The 18,344-nt window shown below is 37.0% G+C and overlaps 1 protein-coding gene across 7 annotated transcripts in view; it reads left to right on the top strand.

The window, feature by feature from the left end:
* Positions 1-1,214: 1,214 nt before the first annotated feature.
* Positions 1,215-18,344, top strand: part of GABRG2 (gamma-aminobutyric acid type A receptor subunit gamma2) — a gene marked incomplete at both ends in the record, with an annotated part of 104,251 nt that continues 87,121 nt past the window's right edge. For all 7 annotated transcript variants that reach the window (XM_080803791.1, XM_080803793.1, XM_080803790.1 and 4 more), the window contains one exon: positions 1,215-1,321. In XM_080803791.1, the coding sequence (XP_080659917.1) occupies positions 1,215-1,321 (107 nt within the window). The remainder of the gene's footprint in view (positions 1,322-18,344) is intronic.

The following is an 18,344-nucleotide window of genomic DNA, read 5'->3' as shown; positions in this document are numbered from 1 at the left end:
CAAGCAGAATGAAAAAAAAGTCAATCTCCACACAGCAAATAGAAATCTCCTTAATATTGTTCAATGTCCTCTTGACCTTGCCCCTCTGTCCAACTCTCTTCCAAAAGCAGCCCCTATTTTATCGCTCTGTGTTCTCTACTCAAGCAGCTATGTCAATGCTATTATATTCTTCAAACTTCAAGTAGTTTTTGTCTTTATATTTTCACTGGAGATGGGGAACAGAAAATGGAGGAGTGAATCCTGGGGAGCATGGAATTTTTTCACGTCTTTTCATTCTATTGATGTTTTCTCCCTTCATTCAAATTGAAAATTCACCAAATCTGGTTCCCTACAGGATGTTACAAAGAGCCATTCCTCCCTCCCCCACCGTCTGCCCCTCCTCCCCCTACAGTGTAACCATGATTTCTAAGACTGCATGATTTTAATAAGGATTCTTGGCAGATCTGATGAGACAAAACCTTCTGTCATTGGTGATACAATTTACTGGGTTGTTAAGGCATCTCTTGTCCCCATGAAAGTCAGTCCTTCCATGCTTGTGTGTGCAGTAAGGAGTTTAAAAGCGTTGGAAGACACCACGCATGTGTTAATTCGTGCTGCAGCAGCGAGCATCTCTTCCACTTTGACCTCAGAGTTAATCTGCGTGATAGTTAATCGCGCAGAGACTCTTTGATCTTTTTCAAAATTTCTTTTAAACACACACACACACACACACTCACACACTCACACACACACACACACACACACACACACACAGCCCTAGCCCTGCCTTCCCACCCTAAAAGAAAAAGAAAAAAAAAATCAAAACAGAGCAAACAAATGAACAGACCTAAAATGATGGACCTGGGGAAGTATGTGAGAGTGTGAGGGGCATGAGTATGTGTAGAGTGTGCGCGCATCTCTCTCCCTTATTTGCCTCGGTGTGCGTCTCTCCCTTACCCTCCCCCTGCCTCAAATACATTATTCCCCCAGACTTGGAAGCCGCTCCCAGAGCTGACGCTTTGATGGTATCTGCAAGCGTTTGTGCCGATCTTATTTTTGCCCCCTGAATATTAATTCCCAAAGCTGATGGCAATACAGCTCCCCACTGTCGGGACCTACTAGAGGCAGGTGGGGGGAGCCACCATCAGATCATAAGCATAATAATAATACAAAGGGGAGGGATTCTTCTGCAACCAAGAGACTAGAGGCAGAGGAGGAAAAAAAAAAAAAACCCGATGAGTTCGACAAATATATGGAGCACAGGAAGCTCAGACTACTCGACTCCTGTATTTTCACAGAAAATGACGGTGTGGATTCTGCTCCTGCTATCGCTCTACCCTGGGTAAGATGTGCTGTTTTCAGCGTTGTTTTGTTCCGGAGGGGTGGGGGAGGGGGTGGAGATGTGGAACTACGGAGACCACCCAGATTTTAAACCCTGTTCTAGGATTTGGGGTTATAATTTAGGGGAATGTGAAAATACAGGGTAGAAGATAGAGAGAGGAAAGAAGAAGGTCACTTTGGTTTATTTATTAATTTCTTAGATTTTATTTGTTTTGTTTTAGAGTAGAAAAGCTAACGTCATAAAGACTTTGTGTTTGGGGGGTAGCATTTTCATAATACTGCAATCTGATATCGAGGTGGGCTGTGCTGATACAAGCCGGCATTTGAGGCCATGTTGGAGGCGTTTTGGGTGGGGGTCTGGAGGAGAAAACTGCAAACGGGATCCTGGAGAATACCCAGGAGATTGTGTGTGTGTATGTGTGTGTGTGTGTGTGTGTGTGTGTGTGTGTGTGTATGGGGGGGGGGAGGGGTTCTGTTCCTGTTCACCGAAGTATTGCTTGTTCCTGTACCTGAGCATTCTTTAAGATCAGTCAGCCAGATTTTCTATTCAGCCCCATTGACCTGGCAGCAGATTCCCTGATGGGCAAACATGGTTCAGCACCAGGGACAGCAGTCCCAGTTAGGGCCAAAAGGAAAGAGGCTTATCTAGCCCCATAGGATATCTAATTCTATGTAGGACATCCCTATAGTACAGATGGAAGGCCGAAGGAGCCAAGGAGTACTAATGACCTCTGGGAGCCCTGTTCTGATTTCCCTACCCCCTCCTTGATGGGAGGGGGCACGGGATGGAGAATTTAGTTGATGAATGCATAGAGAGGATATATGATTAGAAAAGACTTGGTCTTGCTGCAGTGTTGAAAAAAATAAGCTGAACCAGGTGAATATTAAGCCAAAATTGTCAAGTTAGGCACTGATGCCTTAAAGCCTTGCTGCACTAAATGGAAAAGATGGGAAGAGGGGAGATGAATTCCCCCAAACCCTGAGCCAGTGTGTGCTCTGAAGTGTTTTGCACCTAAATTTTCTTGAACTTTATTGCACCAAAAGTATCAGGGAATATTCCTCCACCTAAAAGCATTATTTATCTACACACCTAAACATCCCCTGACACCACACATATACATTCCCTCAGGATGTCCAACCAGGACCAAAGGTTGATTATTTACATTTCTTACTTTCTTCCATACTGTCATTTTGAAGTAAACTCTATAAGAATTACTCTCATACTGCCCTCCCCCCAAATAAGAGAAAAAAAAATCTATAGAAGAAATCAAGCCCTTGCCCTAAGGTGTTCATGGGAGTTGACACTCTTATGTAGTAGTTGTAACAAAAGGAGATAAAAGGGAGAGGAGTTAAGCTATTATTTTATCAAAAAATTTTGAGTTAACTTCTCTGGTCCTCCATTCTCTAGGGTAGGTAATGGGAGATGCAGATTTCTGATTAAGAAGAGACTCAGAGAAAATAAGGTGTGAAAGCTTTTTCTTTCTTTCTTTCTTTCTTTTTTTTTTTTTTTTTGAGTTTCTAAACAGAGACAGGGTCTGCTTAATTCTTTCAGCACTTTTCATACCTTTCCCGTTTACTTTCAAATAGAATGTGTTTTCATTAAGAGTATGAGATTAGGTAGCTTTCTCAAAAGTGGAGACAGCCTTCTACTGGAAATGTTTCATGTGCAATACATTTGAGTGGAATCCTGAAAAAACATTTTTTCTATTTAAAATTTGCACATATGTTTTTCTGTCTAATGTTATGTATAGCTCTTAATTTGTTTCAGAAGTTACAGAGTTGGTAGTTGTTTATGGATAGAAAATCATTCTCACATTCCTAGCATTTATGAAACCTGTGGATTGAAATTTAGACAAGACAGGGAAATAGGTCTTTCCTTCCTATTCATGTCTATCTTAGTAAACAGTTTTTTAACTAACTAGATGAATACATTATTATTTATCTCTGATGGCCTTGTTTTAATGAAAAATATGTAATTTTATTATTATTCATGATGGTATCATATTTAAGATGTCTTTTCATTGCCACAGCTCTGACTTTTCTTTTCCAATTATTATATAAAAAGTAAAACTTAGTGGTACATTTTAATGTTTCATTCTTTGCATTAGATGATTTTATAAATAGCTCTGAAGAATGGAAACTATGTGTCATGTAAACTCTCCAATAGGATTTTCACATTTTGTCAGTAATGAGAGGGAATGGAGTCATTGCAGTTTAGTGCAGAGAATGTGATCAGAGTTTCAGTTTGCTGCAACCCCATAAAAAAAAAAAAAGCCATTTGAGTGGCTGAATAGGGCTGGATGGAAATAGAAGCTTTTGATGTCTAAAGCTGATTCTAAAGAAGGACAAAAATCATCTGCGAAAATGTGGGATACTGGGAGCCAAATTAAAAGAGGCTTTTTGGGTAAATAGTGGAAGTAGAAGCACCTAGAAAGTTGAAGAGGAATTAAAAAAACCCGAACATTTTACTGACTTTTTCATTTCCGTAATTGCAAAGAGTAAGTTTTTTTCTTTATTAAATTGATTAAATTTATTATATTGTGCTTATACAAAAGTAAAGGAAGGATATAAAGCATTGAGGTGAGGATGTTAATAGCTAGTATCTCTTCTTATGTGTGGAATATTAATTTCTGAACCTCAAAGTTATATAAACTGTCCTGAATCTTGTATATAGTGCTATCAAAAGAATTACTTAGAAAACTTGCTAAAATGGAGATTCCTGAACCATACACTGAAAAATTCTGAATCATTATGTCTGGGATGGAACTCAGGAATATTCATTTTCAACAAGTACCTTAGACCACACATTGAAGAAAAGTGGTATTTACTTCGCTGATTTCAAAAGTTTATTTACCACCATATTTAATATTTACAAGTGCTTTGATTATTGCTACTTCATTATTCAACTGAACATGAGTCAATTTCACATATAGAATGTTTTATTTGAAAGTCATTGGGCATATTATACAAACCACAAAGCATAGGGAATATCTATAAAGAATTTTAATAAATGCAACTCATGTGTGAGTCAGCTATTGGCTGAAAAAATAAAATATGCATATACGTATGAAAGTGTGTAATTATATTCACAAACTACATACAGTCTATGTACAATTACTCATACATAATAGGTTTTAAAACAAATTTCACAATCTTATACACTCTTTCAATGCAACTACATTCTGTCTTATAGTAAAAATACACTAACAAGAAGAAATGGAGATACAACAGAAAAATTTTTAGAATAAATTGGAACTAAGTGGTAGAATACATTGTTATTTCTATTGGAATAAAATAAGATTTTTATAACAATGAATTTATTTTCAAGGATAGATTGAGTGGAGATGAATTTGATTGACTTTTTGATCCTTAATGTAACCCTAACTTTGAAGTACTAACAAATGAATTAAAAAAAAAATAAAGTTAAAGATTCATAAATACTTTTGTTCTTGCTGTCATCTGAACTCCTAAAATGCTTTAGGAGACTTTTTTGTGAGTTGTTGAAGTTTTTTATTCCATAACCACTTTTCTCATCATTTTTAACTTTAAACAGGCTATGATTCTTCATGTAGGGGGGACATTGTGATTCTTCACTCTAAGCCTGTTAGTTAACAGAATTCGTCTCTACATACAACCTTACTTTGTCCTATCTTTCCAAATGTGCCACTTGGTTTTATCTAGAAAAAAATAATTTCCTCAGCATACTTAATTGCTTGGTTGTAAATATACCATTTCTAATAATCTACCCTGAGGCAAACATCTACCTGGGGAGGGAAAAAAAAAAGAAATATTATCACCCAGTATTTCTCAGAACCCAGCTGCCCATCACCCTCCAGACAAAACATTTAGATTGTAGGCAGGAATTTAAGAATTGGCTCTTAATTTAAATAGTTACATAAATGTCTCTCTGATATCATAGGCTTCATTTAGAATAATCTTCTCATAATAATTGAATTATGGAATATTTAATGATCGAGGTCTGTGTTCTATATACTTGAAAATCTGCTTCCATATCAAGAATTTTTCAAGTTGAAATTAAGACTGACTTTACCTTTGTTTAAATATGGTAGTAGGGCTATGGCTTCTTGTCACTGTCACAATTCCTAGTCATTCCAAGACAGGATTTTCACAGTTTAAATACAGGTAGGCTTTGCTGGAATGACACACACTTGTGGTTGAAGGGGAACAGGTATATATTTTTGTCTCACTACATAGACTTTGGTTCTACAACCAAACTTGAGTTCATGGCAGGATTTCAATTATTACAAAGGATCTTTGCTTTAAAAAACATTCTTGTTTTCCCCATTATTAAGTTATTTGGTATTCATATGGTTTTCCTTATTAATGGGTGGAGTGTGTAATATAAATTTAGTGTTTACATTGCCCTTTGTAGAGTTATACAATGATTTTTATAATGATATAGAATTATTACCATATTTTGCACTCTTACCATAATATTATAGGGATTAATATGATTGGGAGTTAAATTTTATTTTTACTCTAAGCCATTAATGTGTAACTTAAATAAGGCTTTTTATTTTCTTTTAAAGGTTATTTATTCTCTAGAAAATGGGAGAAATGAATAGCAAATAACCCTCCCAGTAAAGTTAACTGGAGAGGCCTTTTATATCTCAAAACAATCCAAGTATTTTCTTACCTTTGGGAAGAAGAGGGCTGGTTATACTTGTGTAATTTGGATTATTGCCCTAGGAATTTGACTAGGGGAGTCTTAATCCTGTTCTATAACTAATATTCAAGAAGACTTGAAGTAGTGCCTTATTTTCTCCATATCTCATTTCCTACGGCTATCATACTATCTTCCTTATCAAACTCATGAGTCTAGAGAGATAATAAGAATATGCATGCAAATATTCTCAGAAGAAAATGAAGCCCCAATTTCTAGTTGTAACTTCACATTCCTTTAACATTGAAGCATATGTACTTTGATGTTACTGAATGCCAAAGTTAATCAAGCGGTTGCTTATATGATTGAGGTGATTAAAAATATCAAGTGTAAATATTTATATATTGCAGATAGCAGTGCCTGGGTGGCTCAGTCAGGTAAGCCTCAGGCTCTCGATTTTGGCTCAGTTCATTATTTCAGGATCAGGAGATCAAGCCCCACATCGGGCTGCACACTCAGTGCAGAGTCTGCCTGTTCCTCTCCTCCAACACTGAGCCGTCCCTGCTCCCGTGTGTGTGTGTATGTGTGTGTGTGTATGCGTGTGTGTGCACGCATGCACGTGTGTATGTGTGCGCGCACACACCTCTGCTGAGTCTCTAAAATAAATAAAATGAAATCTTTAAAAAAATACATATTGAAGACAGAGCTATCCAGATATTGAAGTAGTAGTATTATTTCTACTTTAATATTTAGTATAGTTCCTTGCATCTTTTATTTTTTCTAAGGATTTTTGTAGATCTTTAATTTCATGTCTTTTATTAGAGGATACTTAATATCTGCTCGAATTTCCCAATAACAGATTTATTGAACACACTAAGTATTGAACATACATAGGTAGGTATTGTCTAGAAGTTATATTTCTCTTCAAAGTTCATCTGCTGTTGAATCTCTTTTCCCCACACCTGGACAATATCTAAGGTAAATCCCATAAATTTTCTATTCATTTTAAAGTTTAGAATAATCTCATTTTGAAGCATTAAACTCTCCTCTAAATTCATCTTTCAGTCTCCCATTGAGTTTTGTTTTGCTTTTTCTTGTATTCTCTGATCAAACTTAACCTAAGATTTCTTTAGTCTGACACTATTTCTTCACTTTTTTGTTAGGCCTTTCCTTCTCTCTTAAATTCTTGACTTTTTTGTGAGATTGGAGTAGAGGGAAAGGAGATAATTAAAGGAGCAGAAAGATCGTAAATTGTGTTCCCTGGGTGACAGAAACCTAAATGCTGAGTTATTCTTTCATGGGGGTGTTGGATGGGTTCCCTGAAAATAACCGTCTTTCTCCTTTCCACTTTTGGGGACCTCAAGCATTGCACTATTCCCTGACATGAGTTATGCTATATGATGGCTGATGTCAGATGATACCCCTTCAGCTCCACTCCAAAATACATCCACCCCGCTTTTCTGCCAGCATTATCTCTTTCTAGAAATAGACAGTTTTTAAAGATGATTCCAATATGACTGTTTGTTTTATCTCCATTTAGCTTAGGAGAGGGAGGGAAGGAAGGAAAAATGAATGGACTGAGGGATGTACTCAGCAAAACTGCCTGTCAGATTCTGGAAGTGAAGGTCTTTCTTACACTGATTCCCTATTAGGGTTATTCAAACCTGCCTATTACCTTTAAACTTTTTCAGGAAATAATCAGGCTAGAGTAGTCATTTGGACTGCTCAGATTACAGAGAATTCAGGGCATATTTACCGAAGAGTTCCCTATCCACTTGGTGTTCCCAGAGCAGTAAGAAGCTGGTACGCAAGTTTTCTATTTGTGGTAGAGATAGCGGTTGCCCTTGTTAGTTTTCCATCATGGTAGACATCAATGAGTGGCTTTCTTGACTTCCTTTTTTTAATTGCCTTGAGCTAGAGGTGGTGCAAGTATCTCTGTGGGAGGAGGGGATAAGAAATTGCACAGCTCTTTCTACTCATAGGCCAATTAACTTCTTATACAAGAATGCCTCTCTCATTGAATCCTTAAACTTCTATTATGTGGCTACAAGATAGGTGAAAGAAAAGGAACCCAGACTGGTTTTTAGCCTTCTCTAGAAAGTTCTGCCTCCTTTTAGCAGCCTTTCACATTTGCACTAAATGAAAGTATAACACTCTTCACCTATTTTTTCCCTGTTCTGAGACATTGGTTATGATAACAATAGGGAAATTATATTTAATATACTGTTCCCTATGCAATGTATTTCTCCCAGATATCCACTGGCTAATTCACTTAACTTCTAGGATTTGCTCAAATATCACCTTTCCAGTGAGGCCTAAACTGATCATTCAGCGTAATATTGCAAACAACACTCAACCTTGTACCCACAATTACGCTTATTCTCATCTATGTTTTTATCTTTCCTTATAGTTTGAGCCTTCAGTAATCAGGTAGATAATTTTTGTTGCTTACTGGTTTATTATTTTTTATTTTCTATTTCCCTCAGTAGAAGCCAGGATTGGTGAAAGCAGAGACACTGTTTTGTCTACTTATATAACCCAGGCTTGTAGAGAAGTGCTTTGCCTCTAGAAATGCTTAATTATTTTTTAATTAATGGAAATTGCGTTTTGTTTTCCCTGAAATTTGTCTTCTTTTTAAAGAGGAAGAAAGAAAAACCTTTTTGTCTTCCTGACGGTATCTCGCTCCAAGTTCAGCATGTATAGCTGCCAACAAAGACAAAAGAGCGAGCAGTTCCTACAGTACAGTGTGGCCCTTAAAGAGTATAAGCTATGAAGCCACACTTGACAAGGATTTAAATTCCTATCCCTATCATTACTTGCTGGCCCTCAGTTGCCTTCATATAGCCTTAATCTCTTCATATATAAAAAAGGAAGATAATAATTATTCATAAGTTTGAGTAGTAATTCCCATGATACACGGTAAGGGCTTCACACATGGTAAACATCTCTTATATGTTGTCATTGTTGTTATTGTTTTTGGTATTAGTATAGGGTCATTATTTCCTGGGATATTCCTAGAAGCAGAAGCATCTTCTCCACATCTATTAAAATCCAAATTTTAGGAGAGTGCAGGAGAGGGTTTCTTTCTTTCTTTTTTTTTTTTTTTAAGATTTTATTTAGCTATTTGACAGATCACAAGTAGGCATAGAGCAGGCGGGGGTGGGGTGGGTGGGGGGAGAAGCAGGCTTCCCCCTGAGCAGAGAGCCAGATGTGGGGCTCAATCCCAGGACCCTGAGATCACGACCTGAGCCGAAGGCAGAGGCCCAAACCACTAAGCCACCCAGGTGCCCCCATAAGAGGGTTTCTTTTTCTTTTTTTCTTTTTTTTTTTTAAGATTTGTTTATTTGACAGACAGAGATCACAAACAGGCAGAGAGGCAGGCAGAGAGAGAAAGGGAAGCAGGCTCCCTGCTGAGCAGAGAGCCCAGTGCGGGGCTTGATCCCAGGACCCTGGGATCATGACCTGAGTCCAAGGCAGAGGCTTTAACCCACTGAGCCACCCAGGAGCCCCATGAGAGGGTTTCTTAATAAAAATTCTCTAAGGGGCACCTGGGTGGCTCAGTGGGTTAAGCCTCTGCCTTCAGCTCAGGTCATGGTCCCAGGGCCCTGGGATCGAGCCCCACATCGGGCTCTCTGCTCAGCCTGGAGCCTGCTTCCTCCTCTCTCTCTGCCTGCCTCTCTGCCTACTTGTGATCTCTGTCTGTCAAATAGATAAATAAAATCTTTAAAAAAAAAAAAAAAAGAATTTAAAAATTCTCTAAGTCTTCAGTTCCCTGCTGTAAGTTGTGTGAGATAAGAAAAATAGGGGAGAGGTAGCTAAGTTTGTAGAATGCCTATACTGGTCATTAATTTTAGATGATTATTGTAAACTTAGTATTTCTAACAGATGTAGATTAGATTCTAGTATAATAAGAAAATAAATGCTGACACATGAAACTCCTTGAAGACAGATTCCTTAATGATATGCAAATAAGGATCTTTCTTCAGAGATAGTGTGAAACCACTGTCTTTGAGTTTCTTAGCAAAATTACTCAACCAATTATTCAGAGCAAATCCATGTTGTTACTCTTGATTGCAACATCTATATTAGATTTGAAATGGAAGCAATGGGTTGAACCTGGAGGATAATAAGGAGATGACCCAAGCTGATATTTTACTATTCAAGGTCATGACTAACTTCATTTTTCTTTGTGCCTAATAGGTCTGATCATAGAATTAAACTCAATATCATCTGTCACCTAGGTTACTAAATCAGTCACCTTAAGTACCTTTCTGATGTCAGTTTTGCTGTCTTATTAATTTACCACACAGCAGAGAGACATTTCTCCTATCACATATTTGCTTTTTTATTTTTAAAGATTTTATTTATTTATTTGTCAGAGAGAGGGAGATAGAGGGGGAGGGGCAGGCAGAGGGAGAAGCAGGCTCCTTGCTGAGCAGGGAGCCCAATGTGGGACTGGGTTATGAGCTGAGCTGAAGGCAGACACTTAACCAACTGAGCCACCCAGGCATTCCTCAAATATTTTCTTAAATGAAGACATAATTGAGATGCAATAAACTGTTGAGAATTTAGGTGTACAGTTAGAAGAAATTTTTTCAAATGTATGCAGTAGTATAACCACCACTCCTATATACATACAAGCACACACTAGTTTTCAATATATATTAGTATCCATTACACCTGCAGGTTTTCTAATATTCTTTTCCAGTTAACTACCTCTCTACTCTCCCTTTCCTCCCCTCTCCTGATGGTCTTGCTTGCGATTTTTTTCACAACAGACCATTTTTTTTTCTGTTCTAGAACTTTATATTGATGAAATTAACAGTTTACGTCTAGCTTTTTTTGCTAAACATGTTTTTGACACACAATGATGCTGCACATATCATGAGTTCCTTTTCATTTTTAGGAATCCCATAGTATGAATTATAACATGTTTACCCATTCTCCTCTTGATGTATACAATTTGAGACGGTTTGGATAAAGCTGGTATGAACATTACTGTACAAGTGTTTCTTTGGGCACTTATTTTTCTTGGTGAAATTGCTAGAATGTAGAATTATTTTTTATATTATGATAAATTATCAGAACAATTTTCTAATGTGTGACAGTTCAAGTTGCTGCAAATCCTTACACCTTTAGGTATTATCTGCCTTGGCATTAGTCATCTATTTCTATATAAGCAATTATCCAAAACAAAAAAACAAAACAAAAACAAAAAACCCAAAGCCAACTAACAAAAAAACCTCCCCCAAAAGCGAGCTATGTCTTACCTCACAAAGCTCTTGAGAATCAAGAATCCAGGAGTGACTTCGCTGGATGATTCTGGTTCGGGACCTCTCATGAGGTTGTAGTCAAGTTGTTGAACAGGGTTCCAGTTATTTGAAGGTGCTGGACTAGCCACCCTCAAGCTCACATCTATATTGGCAGGAATCTCCATTTCCTTTTCTGGTGATCTCTCCATGGTGATGGAAAGGTGGAGTGAAAAGAAAGATTTAAAGTGAGGGGCGCCTGGGTGGCTCAGTGTGTTAAAGCCTCTGCCTTCGGCTCGGGTCATGATCCCAGGGTCTTGGGATCGAGCCCCATGTCGGGCTCTCTGCTCAGCAGGGAGCCTGCTTCCTCCTCTCTCTCTCTGCCTGCCTCTCTGCCTACTTGTGATTTCTGACTGTCAAATAAATAAATAAAATTAAAAAAAAAAAGGAAAGATTTAAAGTGAGAGGGAGAGAGAGAAGACTCAATATAGAAGCCGTAAACTTCTGTAATAAAATCTTATAATTATGTACCATCACTACTGCCATGTGGTATTAGTAACACAGAACAATCCTGGTACATAATGGGAAAGGTTTAGGTGAATACCAGAAAGATAAAGATAACTGGGGACACTGCAGAGACTGGTAACTGAAGTCTTTTGGATTTAAATCATTACAGTGGAAGTAAAATTGTGCCTTTTCAGTTTTTGGTGTTTTTGTTTGGTTGTGGTTTTTTTGAAAGAGAGAGAGCTCTTGCGTGTGGATGGGTGCGGGGGAGGGGCAGAGTGAGAGGGAGAGAGAATCTTAAGCAGCCTCCATGCCTAGCATCGACGTGGGGCTCAATTTCACAACCCTGAGATCATGACCTGAGCCGAAATCAGGAGTGGGATGCTTAACAACTGAACCACCCAGGTCCCTCTCAGGTTTTTTTGTTTTAATTGATTTTATTATTAGATTTGTAGGAGTACTTTATGAATTTTATATAAAAACACTTCATCAGATGTAATAAAAATATTTTTTCAGTTTTTGGATTTATTATTTACTATTTTTAAAAATTATTTATTTACTTGAGTGGGGAGGGGCAGAAGGAGAGGGAGAGAATCTCAAGCAGACGCCCCACCAAGCACAGAGAGCCTGATATCAGGCTTGACATCATGACCTGAGCTGAAATCAAGAGTCAGACACTCAACAGACTGAACCACCCAGGTGCCCCTACTATTTACTAATTTATTTAGGTGAGCAAGATGTTTAAAGTATAATTTGTCATTGTTTCTATGGTTAATGTTTTTTCTGTCCTAGGAGATTTGCCTTCTCCAAATTTGCAAAAACATTTTTCATATTTTTTCTAGAGGCTTTATATTTACAGCTTTCTCTTTTAGCTCTTATATCTGTCTCAGTGTTTTCTTATTTTCATTTAATCTGTTAGAGAATGAGATTCATTCCCCCTACATTTACCCAGTTGCTTCATTTCCATTTTTTGAGGACATTTTCTTTTTCCTAGTGACATTCCTTTGAATTTTGTCAAAATATTAACATATATATCTAGGGCTATTTCTGAAATCTGTATTCCATTCCATTGATCTAGATTGTTTGTTTGTCAGGACTATGTGACTTTGATCATTGTAGCCTTACAGTAAATCCTGAAACAAGGCAACAAATATGAAACACAAACCATAGGTGCTCTTCTTTTTGCAAGACCTGATGTGTCTATTTTACATTTTTTATATCCTTACATACTTTTAGTCAATTTGTCAACTTCCACAAACACAAAACAAAAATGTCCTGCTGTGTCTCTGTTGAAATAGTATTGATTATAGATCAAATTGGAAATTATTGACATTTTGACAATATTAAGTCTTCTGATCCATGGACATGGTTTATCTTTCCATATGTTTAGGTTTTCTTAAATTTTTCTTACTAATTTATTGTATATTTCAGTGTAAGCATTTTCTACATTTTTCTTAAGTTTATTAAGTATTTTGTGTCCTATTTCAAATTATGTATTTTTAAATTATTTTCCAAATGTTTATTACTATTATCTAGAAAAGCAATTTATTTTGTATATTAATTTTATATCCCGTGGTATTTGTTCTAGAATGTATTCTGGTAGATCCCTTATGATTTTTCATATACCATCTTGTTATCTGCAAATAAAGGTAGTTTTACTTCAGAATGACTTCTTACAATACAAATATGGTTGTTATTTGCCATATTAAAATTTGTAATAATTCCCCTTCTGCCATAAGATCCAGTTTGAGCTAGGTTGTAGGTAATATGCCATATATTTGTTATGCAAAATGGAGACATTTTTATAGTGAAAGAGGGTATAATTATTGATAATTGTGTCAGTATCACAGGTGCCAGTTGGAACTTCCCAGGCAAACTGGGCATGATTACCCAGTATGGTCCTTCATGATCTGATTGATCCCTGACAACTTCTCCAATGTCAGTTCCTGATTCTTCATTGGACCTAACCAAACTGTCATACCGTATTTTATTAGATTCCTTATGGTGGCTTCCTTGTCCTACCTCCTTTAGAGGTACTACTCTCAGAGGTCTTACCTCTCCTCCATTTTCTTTTGAAAATTTTCAGATTCTTTTGAAATCCTTTAATATAGAATTTTCAGAGAGATGTTTTAGGATTGAGAGATATTTTTATTATAAATCTATTCTATTTCATGACTAAAAAGGAGTATATGGATAATATTTAACTAGGCTAATCATTATATGTGAAAGCATGAGAAAATATTCAGTAATAAAATCCTACTGACAGGGAAAAGCAAATCAAAACTTCCCAGTCAAAATGATGTCACATCACCGAAATCTTTTATATAATAAAATAAGCAGCAAATAAAATCAACTCAGTGCCATAAAACCAGGGCTATGTTAGCCATCAGATACTCCTTGAAACATGTGATTTTTTTTCAAGTACCCTTGTGGTCAGCAGGCCATTAGCAGTTTCCAAGGTCCATGATGGGAGCTCCTTTTTGTAGATCTATCATTTCCATATGCAGGTCAATTTCTGTGATGAATGAGTATCAGAGTGAACTTTTTAGAGAATCACATAAGGAGGGAGAGAATTTCTAGGTAATTTTATTCTCTTGGACTTCAGATTCCAAGTAATCTCATAAACAGATGCTTAGTAGATGCTCAAGTATCAATGAAGTTTATCAGAAAAATGCACATAAAGCAAGAGTTTGGACATAGTGGTTACATACTCTGATTTAGGTGATCTGAATAGTGCCCTTCTTAATTCCTATTTATTTTGGGAATCCTGTTTAGTTTCTAGCTACTCTCTTCCTGGCACTTCAGCCTTAAAGCTGAAAAGCAATGAATGAGGCAAACCTAGTCATTGCTCTTATAGAAGTTATTTTCTAGAATAAAGATGTGCTTTTAAAAGCAAAACACTACACTACATATAATCATTCTTTTATAAATTTATTTATAGACAGTGTTCTACTTTATATTGATTTGTTTTACTTATTGCGTCTGATTTAAAGAAATTGTGTAACCAGATGTACATTTCACACTCAATCATTTTTTAAACTCATGGACCCATGTGATTCTTTGTTTTCTCCTTGACATAGGCTAACGTGGGATGTCATTCGACTCTTGTTGAGCTTTAAAGTGCTATGTTGAGTGTGGAATAAAAATAAATGCACAGTGGACAACTTTCTGCCTCCTTGTCTCCTGCCTTCCTGCCATAATTAAATATTTGGTGCACTCCTTTTTTTTTTTTAAAGATATTGTTTATTTATTTGGCAAACAGAGATCACAAGTAGGCAGAGAGGCAGGCAGAGAGATAGGAGGAAGCAGGCTCCCCGCCGAGCAGAGAGCCCGACTCGGGGCTCGATCCCAGGACCCTGAGATCATGACCCAAGCTGAAGGCAGAGGCTTAACCCACTGTGCCACCCAGGTGCCCCTGCACTCCTGATACTTGTTTGGCACCGTGGGGGTTGGTGATAAAATAGTGAGAGAAATGTACATCTTCTTAATCCTCTTACACCTTGCAGTCTAGGGACATAGAGTAAACAGACTTTAAATAAAGGTAAAAGTTGAAGAAAAAATTGAAAGTGTGATGTGATGGAGAGAAGAAAAGAATTATTGTAGATAGAATGGTCAGGAAAGGCCATTCTGACTAATGGATAAAAAGTTGAGGTTATATGAATATTTTTAAAAAGTCAGCCATGAAAAGATTTAAGGGAAGACCATTCTCATCATAGGTAGCAGCAGGTGCAAGGGCTCTGAATGGAGTAAGAACTTGGTGTGATTTAGGAACTAAAACAAAGCCCAGAAGGCAGGAGAGTGGACAAGGATCAAAAGTCAGAGCATAGTAAGTGTGCTTGGGTGGCTCCAATGGCTAGATCATGATCCCAGGGGGTCATAATCCCATGATCAGGTTCCCTGCTAGGTGGGGGGCCTGCTTCTTTCTGTCCCTTTGCTATTCCCTCCACTTGAGCTCTCTGGCTCTCTCTCTGTCAAATAAATAAAATCTTTTTTAAAATTTTATTTTATTTATTTATTTGACAGAGACAGAGAGAGAGGGAACACAAGCATGGGGAGTGGACGAGGGAGAAGCAGGCCTTCTGCTGAGCAAGGAGCCTGATGTGGGACTCAATCCCAGGACCCCAAGATCACTACCGGAGCCAAAGGCAGACGCTTAAGAAGTCAGCCACCCAAGCACTCCTAAATAAATAAAATTTTTAAAAAAATCAGGTTGTAGGATTTGGGAGGCAGAAAGCTGCTTTCTGTTACATCACCTTGAAGCCTTAGTGAAGAATTTGAATATTATTCCAGATAAGGGGTTTGTGTCAGGAGAAATGCCTCACTTAATAATACCGTCAATTTTTTTCTTAAGGAAGACATGTGCCTCTATGATTTGGGGAATGGTGAGGGTTGCAATTTACCTACCAACTCTCAATTGCTTACAATTAACTAAATTTTTGCCTTTAAGCTTCCTTAGAGTTATATATAGTATTGTTCTACATTTTGCTATAAAATCTTAGTGGGATCAAGAATCAGTCTGCTATTATGTCAATTATTTGAAGCGTAGTAATTATTTTATGGCATTGTTATGAAATTATTGCACTACATTTAACTAATATGTTTAAACAGATATGTTTTTTATAGGGATGAGTACTTTATATTTAAGAACTGGCAAAGATAGTCTCTTATTTACAGATTAATGTGATTTAGGAGCAGTTATTTGGATGACTGAGTTTTAGATATTAAGGGATTCTCAGAGAGCATTAACAAAAGTATAGTTATTTCCTATCCATAAAATATGTTGTTGAACTTAATCTCTGACAACAAAGCCATGAAAGGTAATATTCCATCTAAAAGGCTGAAAGAGATCCAAACATCATTGTAGCAAAATAAAAGGAAACCACAGTACCATTTCAGTGATAAGTATCTCCTGGGGAGAAGCAAATTTATTTATTTATTTATTTATTTATTCATTCATTCATTCATTCATTCATTTATTTATTTTTAAAGATTTCATTCATCTGATAGAGCACAGGTGCACAAGCAGGAGGGAGGGCCAGAGGGAGAGGGTGAAGCAGACTCTGTCCAGCAGAGAGCCAGACACAGTGCTTGATCCCAGGACCTGGAGATCATGACCTGAGCTGAAGGCAGATGCTAGCCCCCCCAAGTGTCCCCCTCAGGAGATTTTTAAATGTTTAGGCTCAATTACCTCATGCTTTAGTATCAGGAAATTTTACAAAAATATTATATCAAAGAATATTTCCAAAAGTTCAGTGATTTAAGTTTACAGCATAGTAACTCTTTATTCTTTATGTAGAACAAAACTGACATTTATTAGTAGGCAGTTGTATGAATTTTAACACACACATACATTCTTGTCATTCAGTATTCCTAATCAGGATACTGAATTGTTCTATCATACCTCGTGCCACCCTTCCTCCTCTCCCCCCAAAAAACCTCCCTCCTACTGCCCTTTGTAGTCATATCTTTCCCCCAGCAGGCAACAACTGCTCTGTTATTCATCAGTGTAGCTATTTTTCTTTTCAAGAATATTTAAGTAGAATCATCTAGTTTACTCATCTAGTTTACTCAGTATAGTGCCTTTGAGGTTCATCCAAGTTGTTGAGGTGTTAGTAAGCGCACAAAACAAGGTTCAAAGTTATTAACCCTAAATGTAAATGTGCTTTATGATACCGGTATACATTTATCAGAATGGGCAAAATAAAAAATAGCGGCAAGATTAAGTGTTAGTAAGGATGTGGAGCAACTAGACTTCTCCATTGCTAACAGGAATAAAAACGGGGAGAAACTTGGCAATTTTGTATAAAGTTAAACATACTCTCCTGCATACATACTACTTGGCAATCTCACTTGTGTTTGCATTGGAGAATTAAATATTTTCTGGAATAATAACTTTTAAAAACTGATTATCTAGGTTTGTTTGTTTTTTTCTTTTTCTGGAATGCTTATACAAAATGATCATACTAAGTTTTTCCAAACAAATGGAAGTTTCTTCTATTTTGACTTGAGATTGTACTCTTGGTTGAATTAGGACCATTTCATTAGTAGTGATACAATTGAAATGGTAATCAGTAATGTGATCTGTTTGACACCAGTGGTAATTAGGTACCTGAGGATACTGGAAAGGGTGGAAAGAATACTGATAGGGAACTTGTAGGAAGAACCATAGATTCTGTGGGAGCCTCTTTTTGCAATCTGTGCATTAGATTTGCAGTACCTTGAAAAAAGTAATGATGTATTACCTAGAAAAGGTAGTAAGGGACCTTGTTATTCTGAAATTAAGGCACTCTCTACATGGCATGAATTCCTTGTCCTTTAAAGCTTTTAAACTTAATGGCATTGTACAGGATCTACGTTTATAAATATATAAATCATACAAAATGGCCTTTTTCTATTAAAAATTTTGATTTGCCTAAAAATCAACATGATTTAAAATGCACTTAAACTGGGGTGACGTTAGGATGACTTCAAAGTCCGCTGGGTCTTTTTTTTTTTTTTTCAATATTATTTATTAATCTTACAGCATGAGTATAAGCAGGGGGGGTTGGCAGGGAGAGAGAGAAGCAGGCTCCCTGCTGAGCAAGGAGACAGATGCAGGGCTCCATCCCAGGACCCTGGGATCATGACCTGAGCTGAAGGCAGATGCT

This window comes from Martes martes (assembly GCF_963455335.1).
Source record: "Martes martes genome assembly, chromosome: 5".
Taxonomy (NCBI): domain Eukaryota; kingdom Metazoa; phylum Chordata; class Mammalia; order Carnivora; family Mustelidae; genus Martes; species Martes martes.
The sequence above is the reverse complement of the archived record's forward strand: the minus strand, read 5'-3'. Positions and strand labels throughout refer to the sequence as shown.